The sequence below is a fragment of the Dreissena polymorpha genome, chromosome 4 (genome assembly GCF_020536995.1).
Source record: "Dreissena polymorpha isolate Duluth1 chromosome 4, UMN_Dpol_1.0, whole genome shotgun sequence".
In the NCBI taxonomy this organism is placed as follows: Eukaryota; Metazoa; Mollusca; class Bivalvia; order Myida; family Dreissenidae; genus Dreissena; species Dreissena polymorpha.
In genome coordinates this window covers 16,337,776-16,358,324 of record NC_068358.1, presented here as the reverse complement: position 1 = coordinate 16,358,324, position 20,549 = coordinate 16,337,776, and the positions used below count along the sequence as shown (strand labels likewise).

Sequence of the window (20,549 nt, the reverse complement as noted above, 5' to 3'; positions counted from 1 at the left end):
AAAAGTGGCTGAATCTGTAAAAAATAACTTCGTTTTGAATTAATAAAAAGGTATGCAATAAAGCTGACTATTTATTAAAGATTTGAAGTAATATTAAAACTTATGAGTGTTTTATTGCCTATTAATTGGTCCTGTTAAAACGTTTGTGTCTTTATATATTTCGCTGGATACCCAATATCTGTCGGTGAATGCCAGAGTTTTCGGATCTTTCCGTGTCTGCGCATCTATGTTTACGGAAATATTTTCGTATATAATCGTTGACGAGGGCGTTTAAAATTTGAACAAACAAAGCCTAAAATACTGGACCATGTTTCTTCCAATGCTATTTGCTCGCTTATAAAACTAGCCGGTTGGATTTTTTTATACTAAGATTGTAGATTGTGACACATTTTTTTTAAACGAGATATTTCAACACATTTAGGAAAACACACAGAATCAGCATCTGTAAAAGAGCAAGTATGTGATAACAAATAATTTGTTCAGAGAGTTCGATATCATTTCATAATGTCCTGTCATTGCCAATATATGTACTGCACATGTAGAGCTAAAGACTTGTTCGGGTAATTTCATCCCACTAAATTTAAATGCATTTGAATCTGATGGATACGAGTACTATGAGATGAAAAAGAAACAGAGAACGATTTAGAAATGAAGTAAATTAGTAGATAATTATGAAGAAAAGATGGCCCCACTGACCACAGTTTGGTTGGAGGACATGGCGCTGAAGTTCTGTTGAGGGGGAGGATACCAATACTGCTGGCCGTAGCCCGGGGGCGGCTGTGGAAATCCCGGGGGAGGTGGCCCGGGGTATCCTGCTTGAGGGGGCTGGGGATATCCTGCAAGAAAATGTGCATGATTTATTGTCCCAGATTCGCCTTTGAAGTCTAATCATGCTTATGAGGGACGACACTTTCCGCGTGTATTGTATTTTGCGTTAAAAGGAAGTCGCTTCTTAGCGTAAATCCAGTTCAGGCTAATATGGAACGACATTTAACGCACATGCACTTTTCCAAGGCGGGGCTCAAATATATATGTCGTCATTATCACAAAGTGATTAAACTCTTTCAAACATTTTACCGAACGTTGCTTCAATAAAATACACTTGTACATGTTTAACGTGCTGAGTATATTAGACTTTACGTACAGGAACTGTTTCGTTTGTTGTACTCGAGATAAAATGTCGATAGCTACAGGTTGTTCACCAGTATTATAAAGAGAGCGATGCGGGGGAGCGATAGCGCATTGACCGTTAGGTATCTGACTGTAGCTTTATTGTTATTTAGAAAACATTTCCATATCTCCCTATATGTATGCCCCCTTCGAAGAAGAAGGGTATATTGTCGAACATGTCGGTCGGTCAGTCGGTCGGTCAGTAGGTCGGTCCGTCCACCAAATGGTATCCGGATGATAACTCAAGAATGCTTAGGCCTTGGATCAGGAAAGTTAATAGGTACATTGATCATGACTTGCAGATGACCCCTATTGATTTTCAGGACTCTAGGTCAAAGGTCAATGTCACAGTGACTCGAAACAGTAAAATGGGGTCACAGTGACTCGAAACAGTAAAATTGTTTCCGGATGATATCTCGAGAAAACTTCAGCCTGGGATCAGGAAAATTCATGGGGACATTTGTCATGACCGACAGATGACTCCTATTGATTTTCAGTACTGTAGGTCAAAGGTCACGGTCACAGTGACTTGAAACAGTAAAATGGTTTCGGGATGATAACTCACGAATGCTTAGTGCTAGGATCAGAAAAGTTTTTAGGGACATTGGTCATGACCGACAGATGACCCCTATTGATTTTCAGGACTCTAGGTCAAAGTTCAAGGTTAGAGTGACATGAAGCAGTAAAATGGTGTCCGGATGATAACTCAAGAACGCTCAGGCCTGGTATCAGAATAGTTCATAGGGACATTGGTCAAGACCGGCAGAGGACCCCTATTGATTTTCAGGTCACTAGGTCAAAGTTCAAGGTCACAGTGACTCGAAGCAGAAAAATGGTTTCCGGATAACTCAAGAACGCTTAAGCCTGGGATCAGGAAAGTTCATAGGAGGCATTGGTCATGACTGACAGATGACCTCAATTGACTTTTACAATTTCTCTCTGTAACTGACTGCGTCCACTATACATAATTGATAAACATATGTACACTTTTGACTTGTCTTTATTTAATATCTCAAAAATATCTGGTTGATGTGTATGAGAAATAAACAGCAGACTCTCATCAGCAACTCCATGAGTCACGCTAGCAATATTTCTTAAAATTGCCAATCATACTTTAACGTATTCACACAATCGCTGCCACTACAACTGACAGACCATTTGGGGGGGGGGGATGCGTGTTTTACAAACAGCCCTTCTTTGTTTTCAATTGGCAACTTGCTTTTAAATAAAACCAATCGGATGGTCCAAGGAATTTCTTTTATGACCGAAGTTTTTTTTCATATATTCAGGTACCAACATTTACATAATAAACTATAATAAGAATGGCTTATCGCAGTGGTGTGTTGAATCGGTGTATGATCTTCCTCCAGCGTAAATGCTGTATGTCTCTACTATGAGAGCGTTTCTTAAGTCATCAAGTCCATGAATTCTTCACAGGAAACAGACTTTCAAATGTCTCAAAAAAGCTTTGGATTTCGATAAAGTCGAACTTATAATTTAAACAGTTTAATATAAAATAAGTATGGCGATAGCGTTATTTAGGTATTATCTTAAAATGTTCATTAGTTATCATATCATCCGACGATGTTCTGTAGTTTGAACTAGTCTGTTATAATTGTAACTATTACCGTCCGTGTAGCAAGATGACCCATGACACTGACATACGTAGACGCTATTTCGAAATGGAAGATAAAATATTTTAACTTCCAGTGTATCGAATACACCATGTATATGAACACACCAATAACGAGAAGTTGTAGTTTAACCGCAGTGTACATGTACGATGATTAGCATTTGAATAACTGTAATCAGAGTTTCAAATTTGAATATTTGGCAATGTTCATTCTGTTTTCTGTAACATTTTGCGCAGTAAAATGTGGGTCATTTTGATGGAAAGTAAGTTGGTTACTTTTTCCTAGTTCCGGAACTGTTCCTTATTCTTTATTCAAACTTAACATATTTGATATTGGATTTTAGAGAATAATGCCTACAATTCTTAAGTAAATCAAAACAAAATAACTCGAATACATTTACTTTTGTATTACGTTGCATGTTCATGTTTCTTCCTCGCGCTTGCATAGAATTTCTTGTTTAAACCGAACCGATATTTTCTAATCAGGATACCAACTTCACATCCACAAAACCTTAAGCATATAACATTATTTTTTATCACGTGCTATACCCTGTTTCCCATGTAATACAACAATTATATATTTTTTTATATTACACATGTGTAATACAACAATTTTAAGCGTTTTCGTCGGCTTAGTTTTCGTTTATTGACCAATCGCATTTTGTTATTTTGCTGAAATGACGTTGAAACGTCAAATGACGCCACGAAATGTAAACAATATTCGGGATTTATCATTATGCTTGCGTACATATTTATTTACTTTGCTCATTTAAAAGCATGTGATAAAAAAGATCTGACACTCGTTGTCATATCATACCATATTTTATTAAATTCGTCCAGGAAATTCGTTAGTAAGCTCGCCAAAGGCTCGCTAACTAACAAAATTCCTGAACTCGTTAAATAAAATATGATATGATATGACAACTCGTGCCAGATCCTAAATATATGTATTATATGAACTTGTTCCTTATTCCTTATTCAAATCGAATAAGGAACTGGCATTTTCATACTTCAGTAAGACAATGCCAGTTCCTTATTCGGCTTGAATAAGGAATACGGAACGGATTTCGTTTGTCTTATTCAGCCGCGAATAAGGAACTGGATTACAAATAAACACAAACATGTTTAAATGTACACGATTGCACTGTTATATCAAATACATGTTAAATAATAGTGTATGCTTTAGGTTTGGTTGATGTGAAGTTAGTATTCGAATGAGAAAAAATCGGTTCGGTTTAAACACGAAATCCTATGCGCGAAGAAGAAACATGAATATGTAACGTAATATATAAAGTAAATGTATTCGAGTTTTGTTTTTGTTTTGAGATCCTTTATAAATGTTTGCATTATTTTTCTTTTTAACCCTGTAACAAATTTGTTACGCGTGAATAAGAAATAAGGAACAGTTCCTTGTTCCTTATTCGAATAAGGAATAAGGAACTAGGAAAAAGGAACCAACTTACTCTCCGTGTCATTTTGTCACATTTAAGCAGGATCATATAGCTGTATACAATAAAATATTGAATTTACCCTTAAAAATGAACCGCTCATGTTCATAAGCAATAGCATTAACATATTTGGTAATAATTGACTTCATACAGTTGTTCCTGAAGTGATACACACCAAACAGTTGAACTTTTTAAAATGTCTAAATTCAAATCATATGTATTTCTATATGCATTACTGATCATTAGTAAACAGAATATTACATTTCATTTGTAAATAATCATGTTTAATCATGCCTGCATTAAATGAAGGAAATAAAAAATAGAAAGAAAAGAACATTTTTCTTAAAGATTGTATATGTTGCGGATCAATCGACAAACGGAATTCGTTTCAAGATAAATTTAGAATGGTTTCATAGAAAACAACATATAGACGAAACTGGACATAAATATAACGCAAACAACAACAATAATTTTAATTCGAAATATTTAAATACCTTTGTTATCCATGATTATGGTTTGAACAACTTAAAGATAACACATATGGTTTTAAATCGCAAACACGGCGATGAATTTTACTATCTGGACTGGATGTATATATTTTACTATCGATGCAAGCGAAATGTATTTCGGTTGGTTGGTTTTAAAGCGGTGATTACGAGTCCTCTCCGCGATATTAGAAAAATGATAGAGTGTGGCATTTATTTCCCCCAATAATTTAAGTTATCTGATGATTGTACGCTACCAATCCTCTAGTATATGTCCTTGATATCGCTATCCGATATACAAACATTTGGAGAAAAGTAGAGATTGTTTTTCGTATTCGTTACCCTTGATAGCCACGTACTGATTGAGAGCCCACATATATTTCATATAAACCGCCAATACGAAATAAGACCAGACCATACCGACCAGACGATATATACGGACCAGACGCGACAGTACGTACCAAGACCAGACCATACAGACCACGACCAGACCATCCGGACCAAGACCATACGGACCAAGACGAGACCATACGGACAAAGAACATACGGACCAAGAACAGACCATACGGACCAAGACCAGACTGTACTGAGAAAGACCATACGGACCAAGACCAGACCATTATCATCAAGATCGGAGTAAACGTACAAGATATATTGAATAAGACCAAACAATGCGGACCAGAGAAGACTCCGGAACAAGACGGACCAGGCGAGACCACGCGGGCCAGACACGACTTTACGGACCAATACCAGGCCATTCGGACCAAGACCATACGGACCAATACAAGACCATACACATTGTGTCACACCGGTCTTACTGACCTGTGTGAATGCGCGCTAAGCATTGTGGGAAACGGACTTTTTTCCATCATGGCGTTGGTAAACATAATAAACACGGAAGTGAAAAATGGTAATTAGTTATTATCAAAAACAGGCCCCATCAAACCGGGCGAGCTGTAATATATACATGGATGCAGTTTGTGCTTCAAAAGGAGCCACTTTTCATGTCAGTCAGTTGTTTGTAAGAATCACTAAACACGTAACTTAGACTAACTTAACACGTTGCAAGACTGTATCTTCGAAATAGTAAATAAATCAAAATCATAAATAAATATTTATAATTAAATACCTGCTGAAATTTGAGAACGTAAACGATTTAAAATAAACGCTGTGAACATTACAAGGAATCTTACATGTAGGCCTCATGTGTGAGAGGATGAATCAGGGATAAAATAAATGGAGTTTAAAGGATCTAACATTTTGAGGAGGACGTCATGGTATTTTGGACATTTGGCACTTTCATATATTTATTTAGTAGATACTGAAAATGCTGAATGTGCTAATTGCAACATCAAAGACGAGCAGGTGAGATTTTTACAGCTTTATTTTTCTTGACACAATGTTGTATGTTTTCCATTTAATTTATATGGCGCTCTAGTCTTATTTATAAGACGCGCAAAGAATTTAGAGATACTTTTTATATGGGCTAAATTCTTTGCTCCAAATATTACCCATATAAAAAGTAGCTTAATATTTAAGAGCGTCAAAAATTTGGACTAATGGCGCTCAATTTTAGCTCGGCTGTTTTCGGGGAAAACCCTAGGTATTGTCATAGCTCGTCGACAGATGTCCGCGTCGTGCTAAAACCTTTACATCGGCTCTAAAATCAAAGTGCTTCCACCTATAACATTAAAACCTCACATGTATATGCCCCGTGATGATTTCTACACACCACACCCATTTTGGGGTCACTCGGTCAAAGGTCAAGGTCACTAACCTCTAAAAACTCTTAATAAATTTCATTTATTCAAAACTGCACCGCAACCTAGCTTGGCACCCATAATGTGGTGCTCTTGTTTATATATAATTTTAAAAATGTATTAATAACCAGAATAGTTTATGCATGTATAAATAAAAAGATACAGCCATGAATTTTATTTTAATTTTTAATAAATATGCTTTGATTGCGTATATGCAAAACAATGAAGTCCATATACATGTATTGTTAACTGATTTTTAAAATGTTGAATGTCACACATTACGTACCAGTCCGTGTATGTACCGACACTTTATGTACCACTATCTGACACTTTATGTACCATATTTATAATATAAAGAGATAACTAATTTAATATGAATGTGTGTTATTGATGAGATGTATTTATGAATTTAGACGTATATATTGGCCATAGATTTTATATTTTGTCAGATTGTCTAAGTGTCACTGAGTGTCTTAGTTTAATTTATTAGCCAAAGTACATGTAGTACTTAATAAATCATTTATTAGTCTTACCTGAAATTGAAATAAATTATAAAAATTCATTTGTCTCTTATCTTACCCTGACTAAGGATTATATAATAAAGTCTAAAATGTTGTATTATATTGTATAATTGAAATGTGATACTTTGAAGAGAAGAGAGAATGACCTTAATGTTCAAACTGTAAAAAAATCAAATTATTTCCTTCTTGAGACTTAATCATGTTTAGAGAATGACCTTAATTCATTAGGACTGCTATGAATGAATGGACAATAACACCTATATTTTATGTAGGTGGTACATAAAGTTTCAAAGTACTGGTAGTACATAAAAGGTCTGGTTCATGTACATAAGGTGTTACACCCTAAAATGTTCATGGTATCAGTGTTTCAATAATGTAGTGTTTCTTATTATGTATTGCTTAGGTTGTTTTGTTTCAAATTTCAAATTTGCATTTATTTTAAAGCATTTTCAGTCATTTTGTGAATTCCATGTTTTTTGTAATAAAGTGAATTATGTTGTACATGGCGTCAAATATTAATTCATGGTCGCTATGGTATAGAGAATGATGTCCGCTGGGCGTGGGTTCGATCAAACACAAAACCTGTTGGATAATAAAGCTTCTCATTTTATGACAAAAGAGCTAGATTGTCAGGGGTGGCGAAATCAAATGTCCGAGTTGCCCGAGTCGTACATTTGCTTGTCCGGGCAACTGGTTTTGTTCAATTAAGTTGTCCGTGGACAACCAGCCGGGTTGAAAAATACAAAAAAATAGATTGTATTAAAGCCGTTATTAAGTTTTACAAAAGCGGATGTTGGCACCCGATAACATTGTCGGTGCTATTTGCGGAGCAATCCAGCTAAAATATGGGCACTCTCCTGCACAGTGGTCTCGCTTATTCTATAAGCATGATAAGAGACCAGGAGGCTAGCATGCCGCAATTTCAACATTCGGCCCGTCTGTTTAATAGGCAGTTTACAGACTGGTTTGCTCGTTCATTCCGTACCTAAATGTTGAACGTTCGTCTTAAATTTTAAAATGCATTATTAATACCAAAAAAAAGGGGAGGTATAAAACCCGGAAATGTCCGGAAAACCCAGAGTGTGTCACATCGCTCCTACCTAACTTAATTTCTAGACTCACAAACGTCGGGACGTTGGGACGTGATAAGCCGAAAGCCGTGTTAGATTACGTACAGGTCCGTTGATTGGGTGAAGTGTTCCGTTAGAATCAACTACAATTTATATTAAAGTTGAACAAAGACGGTAAAATAGTCATTATGTATAAAAAACATATATATAATGTATAATTTGAACATTACATTTCCTGGCTTATTTCATCTGCAAAAATGAAAATTATATATTGAAATACTGTTTTAAAACACCGATGTGGTTTTAACCGAGTTGAGTGGTAGAACTCACTACATACAATTACGACTGACTTATAACATCATGACGTATTTCAGGTGAGCTTATGAAGCAATATTATACATTTTAAGCAAAATCACAATACTTCCTGAAGTACAACTTACTCGCGTGTGCTTGATTGGTTTTCCAATTTTATAATTGAAACCCGAAACTAAAAAAGACAGGAAGAAAAAACATTCAAATTCAACTGACATGGATGTAAAGACCGGAATATTATGTTGAGATAAAACACCAAATAAGACGTAAACAGGAAAAAAAGTTTTCCCTGACAAAGAAGAAAACTTGAACAATTGATCATATGATACGACACAATTGGACAGGAAGAAAATTCATTCAAATCCAACTGGACATGGATGTAAAGACCGGAAGATTATGTTGAGATAAAACACCAAATAACACGTAAACAGGAAAAAAAAGTTTTCCCTCACAAAGAAGATAACTTGAACAAATGATCATATGATACGTTACAATTGGACGCGTTTGGCCAATCCGAAAGCAATGGCGTAAATATTGAGCGGAGATATTTGGTAAACAAAATAATTATGTCAGCAATATATTTCGGCGTTTTACTCACAGTATCCCGCTTATAAATCCGGTTGTGTACACGTATAATGTTTCAAGACACTTCATTTTTTATACTTTGTTGCTAGTCTTCATAATGCTTCATTCCTTATCAATGGCGTTGATACCATTTTAAAAATACTGTAGTACGTGTTAACCATGTAACCAACAACCCAATACGTTATAACATAATACTACTGTTCTGAATGATTTGATATAATGCAACCTTTGTGACATAAACGCCTCATGATATTGTGAATAACCAGGATGACTGAACAAAAAGGTCAAAGCACAATATGCATTTGCAAAATGTGAACTCCGTTAGCCTGAACAGGTTATCAACAACTATGCTGGTTTTGCAAGTCTATTATTTTAATAAAATACTTTTAAATACTGTTGCTCAAAAAGATACAGGGCAGCGTATACATACAAGTAGTATTTAAAGACGAATGTGCTGTTCATGTTTAACTTGGTTTGAATAAATATATGATAATAAAAATGTCAAAACAAAAGCTAAATGGAAGTAGTTCAGGATTTATTTCGTTATTTCTTTGAAAAACTTGTACTTTTGTAGTAATGGCAGTCAACACAGTTTTGACATTAACCTGGCGATATGGTATGTGTTTGTCTTGTGTTAAACTAATTTTATTTACAACTTATTTTATTTGTTGTTTTTAAACGTGTATTAAAAAACAAATCATGCAAAATACGAAATTTGATATTGATCAAGTGTTACATTAATAGTTGTAATTGTATAAGTTAATGACATTTAAATGATGTGTCAATATTATATTTATGTTATTATCAAAATATGCTTTGACGTAACGTCAAAAAGTCCGTCCATCCAGAAAATTGCGCATGTAATGTACATGTTTTCTTAATAAAATTTTAATTTTTTAACATAACGTCATGATAATTATATCAAACGAATCAGCTGAAAAATGCGCATTTCACAATATATAATACAAAAACAGAGATACCGACATTTGAGGAAAACCTATGTTTAAGTGATTATAAAAGCTATATTATTTTTTACATATTAATTATAATGATGTCCTAGTAGAGAGGCCCTCTAAGGTTTGTAAAACATGCAACAATAATGTTTTACAATATCAAATTAGCACTCTTGTTAGCGTCCAAAGTTGGTAAATCTTTATGATTTCTAATGCCTAAATATGTTTTGCGTAAAATTCGGAAAAGATAAAAGTAATTATAAAAGCAATATTTTCTACCGACTTGAATTAAAATAATATCGTTGTGAAGGAAAAGTTATGACGTTCCTAAAATATGCAAAAGTATTTTTTCAATATCAGATGTGCGCTGTAGGTTGGTATAAGTTGTTTGATTTCCCTACCAAATTATGACATTTTCTGTTTTAAAGATACAGTTTTAAAGCGTAAAATTGTTTCCGGTAACCCGACCCTACGTTTTCTTTTCTTGCCGACCCTAAAATTTAGTTTTGAGTATTTAAAGTCGATTATCGTGCAACACGCTTTTCTTTCGACATTACCACTTTACATGCATATACAGGGCTTCCCCTGGCTCAAAAATTTCTTTAGCCAACATTTTAGCCAATTGGATTTTTTTTGTAGCCAAATTTTAGAAACTGTAGCAAAAGTTTTAGCCAAGCATTTGGGACCGCCTCGTGAAAGTCTAGGGGTGTAAGAACACAAATAACTACAATATGAAGCTTAAATATATTTATTACTATAATCATCCTTTTAAAATATTGTACATAACAGAATATCAGTTTATAACAAAAAACATTTATAGATATGCATACATCTAGATATACATACATCAATGTAATAATTATACTTTTATTCTACATAACAGAATATCAGTTTATACATACATCATAAGCACATGTTCAGTTCACATTGTTTACAAAATAAGCACATTTTCATTATATTAAAGATATTCATTCTTGAGCACATATTTCAATCTTTGCAAAACATAACAGTTGATCAAGACTAAAGATGCTTTATTTTCAAAGCATCTCACTTCATATTGTTAAACAGTTATACTTGGTCATTTGGATATGATATACATCAGCTTTGACAGCTTTTGTTGTTAAAACATTTTCTGTAAGTGGTGGATGATATCTAGGCTCAAATAAATGAATGTTTTTCACGCATATTTCTTGACAGAAAGGCCCAGATAATTGCCACCATCCATTCTAGTTGCCTGAAATATGATAACACATAGTTTTACAAACAATCAACAACAAACCAACACATAAATGTCCGTATCTTTTAATGTCCGAATTTTTAACATATCCGAAATATATTACAACGAGTGAATGGTATACTTTTTATTTCCGAAATTGTTGGTTTCTTAATAAAACTTTACCTTTCCCAAAATATTATGATAATGAAACTATTAAACAGAAATGCTCTCAAATTCCTGTTGAAACAAGATTTCATGTGTTTTTGTGAAGAAATAGTTTTTTGTTAAATGATTTTGCGAGGCCCGTGGTATTGACATAATGTTCGATAACACCTTTTGTTTTCACACCAGCAAGCGTTCTATACATAGATGGTGACGTCACTGCCAGTACACAATGCACCAGCAAGTTTCCTTTGTTTCGATGACCGGTTCTGGCCGGTGTTGCTGCAGACTGCGTATCAAATTTTCTGGTTAATAACACGATGATGTATTGACGCACAGTACGGTTTAAGAGTTTACTATCTGGGATGGTACTTGACAGGCAAACAACGTTTATATTATAATAGGGTTATAAGGCATCCGGATAAAAACCCTCCCGTCAATTTCATAGGGGCGGACATAAGCTCTCCCGTCTTTTATTCGGAAATTTAAATATCGCTTACCGTTAAACTGAAATAATGACCCTTGGATTATTTTTTCGGCGTAAGCTGTATTAAGCCAGCTTTTCACCCTGACTTGACCTTTGTAAGTATCCAATAATATGCAAACAAAATTTCCCGCGGCTAGGTACGAATGAATACACTTCATTTATTCCATTGGCTGATTTGAGTATAACACCAGAACATTGGAAACATATCCGCGTCTTTGTAACACTGTTTTACTGCATGAAACAATTTGATCTCTAATGAAAAGGCTCAATAGATAGAACAGTTTTACAATCAATTTTCGACATAAATACAGTTTGTGCGTTCACCTTTTATTTTCAGAGAATTACCAGCGCAAAAGCGTTTATACTAAAGGCTATATTCTCATATTTAGTACTTACTTGCATTTCAACCCGCGAAAGTCAGAGTTTATATACAGTTCATCACCGGAGTTCGCAGAAGGGGTTGCGACCTTTTCATTGAAGGACAAAATTGGAATCTATGCTATTTTTGTCTGATGGAGTAAATAGTTCGTTTAGTCGCTTTATCAATATTTTAGGCACAGCTGTTGCCTTGGTCGAGTACAGTTGGCGTAAACAAGCCGTCGTTTCAGCAGCAGAATTGTTACCTAACTTTAATGCATTGCATTCCAATCCGCAAGGTATCAAGGTCAGTTTGCGGTCAGTTGCAGAAATCTTTATATAAACGCCGTCTCGTAAACTTTGTGCACTTGAAGTCTGTTTTGATCAGAAAGATACTAAATAAAGATATTCGGCAATATTATTGTGGTATGCCAATCATCGATTTTTAATATGTTTTCAACATTTGCATGATAAGGACCAATTTTGATAAAATTAATTAGAAATATTTATCCATTTTGACCAGTTTATTAAGCATGAGCACAATAATTCACTATACTATAATTATGCAATTAAATAAGATTCGAGTATTGCCGGCTGACCTATATGCACTCGTTTATTTTCATGTTTCTTGTGTTTTTCTATTCTGTAAATATAGGCATCTGAGTAAAAATATCACATAAGCAAAATAAGCCACGAAATCTGGCGCAACACCCCGTAATTGATTTGCTTGTGATGTAGCTAAGAACTGCGCAGAAAAAAGGCATCCGCTACTTTTTATCTCATAGAGATAACTTTTGATCGTTCATAAACATCGACCACAATCAACGCCGTATATCTTTTTTAAAGATATTTCTTGTTCAATATACTTAGTATAAGAATAATTTCTTGTGAACGCATCTCCTCTTATTATTTCAATGGATTTTCATTTATACTCATGGACATTCTTCAGGGCGACTTGCAGTTGTACGTTAATGCCGGACGTTATATACTGCCTATTATTTAGGAAGTTCTGGCCCTTGTAATATTTGCCTCTATTAACCTCAGTTGTACAGGAATCTGTCGGACTCTACCTAATTCCCCCATACAGAGGATATATACTTATGTGTAAAGCTAATTCACGCTAACAATTCACTGTCGCAGTAAAACGGCTATTACCGTCAAAAACAGAATGTATATTAAAAATAAAGTTTTCATTTCGGAATGCATGTATGTTTCCTAATTAATAAAGAACACAATAATATATATGTTAAATAAGGTTGAGAATGTAATTTTGATCGAGGCAATTTAAAAACCCGCTTGTAAGTGATAATGTTATTATCATAAAAATATCCCTGTAAATGTTTGGCAAATATGATGATCTTCTAAACACATCTAGAATATCAGAACAATACTACGGAATTTAAAAAAACATGTTATTTTTTAAAGATCGATTGTGTATATTTGTAAATACTTATATTGAACTATATACAGTTTAATCCGTATCAACTCGCCATTTCACTTAAGTTTCTGTTTCTGGATTTATTTTCATTTGCATTGTTTAGTCGTACAATTTACGGTGTGTCATACCAGTAATAATGAGATTTGAGCCATGAATACACTGTATCAAAAATGAATACACAAGATCCTTATTAGTTAATTCATTGTGAATTGGACAACACTGGCCTAGCTGCTGATAGGGTCTTCTCCAGAAATGAGATACACGGTAGATTCGCTGCAGCCAATACACAACTCATAGTGACACATATTTGTTATTGAAAAAAGCACCATAGAAACGTCATTATAACCATCATGTTTCTTGATATTACTTGTTCTATCGCCCGTAATGAAAGGAGGACGAGATTATTAATGGCACTATCCGGATTCTGTACTTTGATAATACTTGTTAAGATTTTCAAATACATTTTATGAACCCCCCAAACCGAAATTTGTGTAAAGCACCACACTCGTGTCACTTATATTCAACGTTATGAATGCCCATATAACGATCGTTTGGTAACGCTTTGGTCAAGATTTGTGCCCGTCTCCGCCCCTCCCCTGTGATAACCCCACCAATTTCATGTAAAACTAAAGCGGCGGTATGCATGCGCGATAAGGATCTTCATCCTGCTTTGTCCCCACGACATAAAATGTCACATTTTCACGAGACTGACACTTATTTTTCTCAATTTCTCTTGTATATACGGAAAAGGGATATATTATCTTTTATTCACATCAAATCCTGTTCATTGTACATTAAACCATCATTACAGGTTGTTGTGTTCGTTATCGGTTCAAACGACATCGGCACAAAGACCCCGGTAATTGCGCAATTTTTTACACGTGTTGTGCATGACGTAAACTACATTAGCTGAGGTTTCTTTAATCTTAATTGCTGTTTTCCACATGTTTCATTTAAGGGACTTGTGATATCGTCGAAGACATATAACATACTTATCTTCATTTTTACTTTCGGTTACAAGTACCATCTTGGAAGTATAGTTGACTCAATAAATAATACAACTCCAAACAGAGGTGGCGCTAGAGATAACCGAACGTGATATGAAGCTTCGTGTTTTCATCAATAATAACAAAAAGAGGGCAATACAAGTAATTTACGCAAATATAATTGGTTAACGCGTCTGTCACGATTGTACAAAATATCGTCATACTATCATAATGTACGATTATTTTGGAAACACACACAATAGGGTTTTGAAAATTCTAATAAGATACATCGCTTCATATTACGTTTAGCGAATTATGCTGATGAATGTACGCTGTTGAATAATTGTGTATTATGGATGAACTAACAGATTGTAGTCCAATATCAATTATAAATAACGTTAATATCAAGTTGCATCTGCAGGAAATTATTGTATCGTCAAAACAAGGCCGGTCATTTTAGGCATGTGGCCAATTGCAATTTAACTAGACACATGACAAAAAACACGACACACACTGGGGTCACCGCATTAACATGGCCAATGCAAAGCGACGCATAGCCTGAGGTTTAGACCCGGTTTAAGGGCGCCGAAACATTACACTTTGCCAAAAGAAAAAAAAAACCTTCAAAAGCAAAACACTAATTAACTTATTGCATGGCAATTTCAATCAAACTACAATAAACGAGAATACGCTTAATTTGATTAAACTATTCAACTACTTAATGGTTGTATGTTCACCAGAGCAACATAACTGTAACTTTCTAAGGCACAATGAAATGAAACAAAAACAACGTCGCATGTTTTTAATAAAATATTAAGTTAACTCCAGAAATAAGATCATGAGGGAAAATAGTCAAACCACCCGCTGTCTTTTCCTTATTGTTCTCACGACAACAAAAGCCATCATATATACTATCTACCCTCAATATAAGATATAAATCAAAATCATTTGTAGGCGCTTATCAGGATCCTCTTTACAAAGGTACCATTATAATTAATATCGAATTAATAAAACTGTTTCCTCTAAACCACTTTTACCTTTTCCGGGTTTTCAATTAGGCATTTTTTGTGTGCGAAAAAAACACTAAAAGTAGACGGACTTTGACCGCAATTTACAAACCGACCACGACCCTGCCATACAATATGTTTACATCGTTAGAAGCTTTGGACGCTCTTCTTTCCAACGGTACCATTATAATTCATATCGGACGAATAATAATGCATTTATAACCATTTTTACCTTTTCCGGGTTTTACCTAAAAGAATTCCGGACATTTCCGGGTTTTATACCTTCCCATACCAAATGTTGGCTAAATTCTAGCATCATTTTTTTCTCATGTTATTTCATACAAATTCGAGCATTGCCGGATAGTTACGTTGCATATGGAAATGGCCGTCATTAAAATTCAGAAGTGTTTGTCGGATTACACATTTACTTATGCTCATTTGAGAATAAAACAAAACGTTTACAGTTGTGTGTAATTAATTCAACGAGTCTTTGTTAAAACGCTTAACGTGATGAAAAAATGTTTTGACAATATTACGCATGAAATGCACAATTTCCACGAGGATTACACCGTTACCATAATCAGTTTTCTAAGAAACAGGCCACTATTTTATCTGATTAGAATGGTACATGTGTAGGTATAACAATAAATGCGTTTATAATTTATATAAACATTAAGTTTAACGGACAAGTGTAGTTCAGCAACGGACAAGTTAAATTTCCTGAATTGTTGTCCGTGGACAAGTATTTTTTTTTGAGATTTCGCCACCCCTGCAAATTGTAGAGTAAAAATTAAATATAAAATTCCCTAATAGGAAAGCTACCATTAAAGGACAATGACTTGTGGGCTTCATCAAAATCAATGCATGAAACAGTTATATCTTTTTCAAATGCACTCAATATTGCTGTTCCAATTTATATGCTCAGAAATGCTTCTGGATGGGCATACATCAATGAGTACTTTCCTTCAGTTATTTCTTCTAAAGACACATTAACAACACTGTCGCCCTTAGCAGGAATTCCGGACGCCCCCCCCCCCCTAAGATGTTCCCTCCCCAGACATTTCCCCCATTTTAGTTTTAGTGCTTACATTACCCCCCCCACCCCACAATAAATTTATAATGGTTTAGTTGATGTATAATCTTGATTTATTATCAAAATGATTATTTTGCTTATGTAATCTTATGTAATTAACTTTTTATATGAAGCAGCTTGTTTGTTGTTTTCTTTTGATTAATCATTCATTATTTTTGTTAAACTGTTTAAGGAGTGCATGTAAATCATTAGTAAGACGTGCACGTTGGTGTACTAGAGGAATACTAGAGGAATACATGGGATATTCTCAAAATCTTACACATGCTGTTTTAAATATAATTAAATAGGATCAATTGATGAATTAATTCAGTTTGAGTCAACTTGGGCTGGGTTGTGGAACTATAGATATTTGTTGTTTTTAATCCAATTAAATAGGGTACTATGTAACTGTCAAAGAAAATATGCATTCATACACATATAAGCCAAGTTTTGGATGTCACTGATATTTTCAATTTTACTAGTACCTAATTAAGACTAATTAAAACAGAATTGGACTTTCCTTGCAAAGTATTTATTATTAATAATAAAATAAGCTAATGTAATCAAAACATATTGATATTTTAATAATTTAACTCAATGATATTAATAATATTTAAATTTGCCCCAAAAAACTAGGGCAGGTAGATAGGAAGGATTTTTTTTGGAAAACCAACAGTGTTGTTAGTGTAGAATATTTGTAAAGCTTCTTCAATTTCAGTTTTACATTTTGTGACCTGCAACATATTCTATGCTTCTTTATTTTACTATGGTAAGTCATTAAAGTGTTGTTTATTTTTCAACTATATAATGTGCTAATCTCATATAATGAATTACTACCCCATTTAAAGATGACACCTAATCTAAATTCATTAATACAATAGTTATAATTGTTTTATTGTAACATACTATTCCACTAAAAAATGACCATCATAGAACATCAATGCTGTGCTTTTACTAAAATTTTCATTGATCTCAATTATTTAAAGAAAAAAATCTATCAGGCACTTATAAAAAAATATATAATTAGGGTGTCAAAATTTAACAAACTGAACAAGTCAATTTGAACTTCTCTTGCAATGCAAATGGAGCCACTTGAAATATCAAATTGTTCCTATACTAGTCGGCTATATAGCTATGTCTATTCATAACATGCATCAAATCCACCTTCTGAAACTTTTTAAGCGGTTTTGAAAACGCTATTTCATTGCAAACTTTCGTCAATAACGGATACATGTTTTTATACAACCGAAAGTGAAAGTACAGTTTAAAAAAAATGAATAAAGAGCGAAATTGTTGAAAACTTACGAACATTTTATTTGATACTAACATAAGACCGTAAGACTGAACAAAATTAAACTTAACTTTTACATCATAACATGAAAGTTTACTTATAAAGCAAATTCTTCATTCATCCGCGGACTTCTTTGTGTTGTAGTCATAAATGCCTCCAAAGGGAGGTGCGTGATGCGTCTAAGTATAGAGGTGACAATAACGTAGTGACGTCACCATTTATGTATAGAATGAGACCATACAAACCAAGGACAGGCTATACGAACCAAGGTCAGACTATACGGACCAATACCATACGGACCAAGACCAGACCATGAACATCAACGCCAGACCAAACGGACCAAGATCGGACAATATTGACCAAGCAAGAACAAAACCCTTCAGACAAAACTACGCACAAAGAACAGACCAAACGGACATATGAACACTAAATACGGACCAAGACCAGACCATACAGACCAGACAATACAGACCAAAATCAGACCATCCGGACCAACACCAGCCAATAATGACCAATACCAGACAATACAGATACTACGGGCAAGACCAGACCATCCGGACCAAGACAAGACCATACGTAGCAACACCAGCTAATAGACCACCACTAGACCATGCGGACCAAAACCAGACAATATGGACCACAACCAGACCATGCGGACCAGACCAGACACCAGACCATGCGGGCCAGACGAGATAATACAGACAAGACGATACCAAACAGACCAGATTAGACCATACAGACCAGACGAGACCATACGGACTAGACGAGACCATACAAGACATTACGGACCAGACGAGACCATACGGACCAGACGAGACATACGGACCAGACGTGACAATACATACTAGACGAGACCATTCGGACCAGATAATACCATACAGACCAGTTGAGACCATACGGACCAGATGAGACCATACAGACCAGATGAGACCATTCGGACCAGATAAGACCATACATACTAGTTGAGACCATACCGACCAGACGAGACCTTACAGACCACATGAGACCATACAGACCAGACAAGACCATACAGACCAGACGAGACCATACGGACCAGACGAGACCATACGGACTAGATGAAACCATTCGGACCAGATGAGACCATACAGACCAGTTGAGACCATACGAGACCTAACATACCAGATGAGACCATAAAGACCAGACGAGACCAAACGGACCAGATGAGACCATACGGACCAGACGAGACCTTACAGACACGACGAGATCGTACGGCCCAGATGAGACCATACAGACCAGACGAGACCATACAGACCAGACGAGACCATACGGACCAGATGAGACCATACATACCAGACGAGACCATACGAACCAGATGAGACCATACGGACCCGTCTAGATCATACGGACAAGATGAGACCGTACAGACCAGATGAGACCATACGGAACAGACAAGACGATACAGAACAGACGAGACCAAACGGACCAGACGAGATCATACGGACAAGATAAAAACAATACGGACCAAACGAAACCATACAGACGAGGCCATACAGACCAGATGCGACCATACTTAACAGACGAGACTATACAGACAAGACGAGATATACCATAGGATATTTCGAATCGCTTCCGGTATTCCGAATAGAAAAAATGGAAACTTTGTCTCTTCAACCTTGTAATAGAATGGGATCCTCCTTACCCATAACGGTGTTTCATTCCGTTTATATTGCACGTGTATGTCCTTGTTTTGTGTTTTAACTGGTGTGGCACTTAGACGTTATATTTTATTTTTTTGATGGCTAATTTGCATGTACCTTTAGTTTGCTAGAGCGTTTCACTTATTAACAGAACAGAACAGAACAGAATGTTTATTTACGACTTAAGCATTTACAGCTCATCGTCACAACAATATGAACAGAAAAAAAAACACAAAACAAATTCACATGCGTTAACAATACAGGTCATTGTATACAGTACCTCAGTCATATACTAGCATGGCTTAATGTGAGAATGCCAGAACACTATGAGATGGCTCTTAGTTTGCAAAGAGTATTAAAATGTAATACTTGAACAATTCACATTTAAATAATTGAATATATCTACTTTTGAAAAGATCCTTTCTCATCGAAACATAATGTAAGATATTCAGATTTTGTCAGCCCAAAGTTTAAAAGCTTTGATGCAAAACATAGCTAGACGAATTAATTCCGTTTTTTAGTTTCATTCAATAATTGCACAAATTTAAACATACTTGGTCTTCTTTGGTAAAAGTTAGGCAAATAAGAATTTCTCAAATTGTCAAAGAAAGGACACATCAGTACAAAATGGAATTCATCTTCAATTTCGTTCAATGAACAGTGTTTACATATTCGTTCATTTCTGGGAATATGTTGATGTCTACCAGTTTCAATAAAAAGGCTATGTGATGATAACCGCATTTTTGCAATGATATTTCTGAATTTCGAATTGTCCAAGATATCTAAGAAAACTGATCGTTCAAAAATAGGGTTTAATTCTTTGTAAAGGTACAATGAGGAACTTTCATTAACGTCCGTTCTCCAATTTGAAATAAAAATATCTTTTTAAACGGTTTTGAAAAAATGGAATAAAGGTGTTTATATTAACAGATTCTGGA

General features: G+C 35.0%; 2 protein-coding genes across 3 annotated transcripts in view; one reads left to right on the top strand and one right to left on the bottom strand.

Moving 5' to 3' along the window:
• Positions 1-4,909, bottom strand: part of LOC127876005 (proline-rich transmembrane protein 1-like) — a 60,702-nt gene extending 55,793 nt beyond the window's left edge. Inside the window, exons 1-2 of one of the 2 annotated variants that reach the window (XM_052420830.1) lie at positions 4,746-4,906; positions 697-836 (exon numbers count right to left, since the gene is read on the bottom strand). In XM_052420830.1, the coding sequence (XP_052276790.1) occupies positions 697-836; positions 4,746-4,758 (153 nt within the window). In that variant the 5' untranslated portion in view covers positions 4,759-4,906. Of the gene's footprint in view, positions 1-696; positions 837-4,745 lie in introns of both variants that reach the window. The other variant, XM_052420829.1, reaches the window with a different exon arrangement.
• The window catches only part of LOC127876003 (trafficking regulator of GLUT4 1-like), a 73,186-nt gene that overhangs the window by 37,428 nt on the left and 15,209 nt on the right, over positions 1-20,549 (top strand). The window lies entirely within an intron of this gene.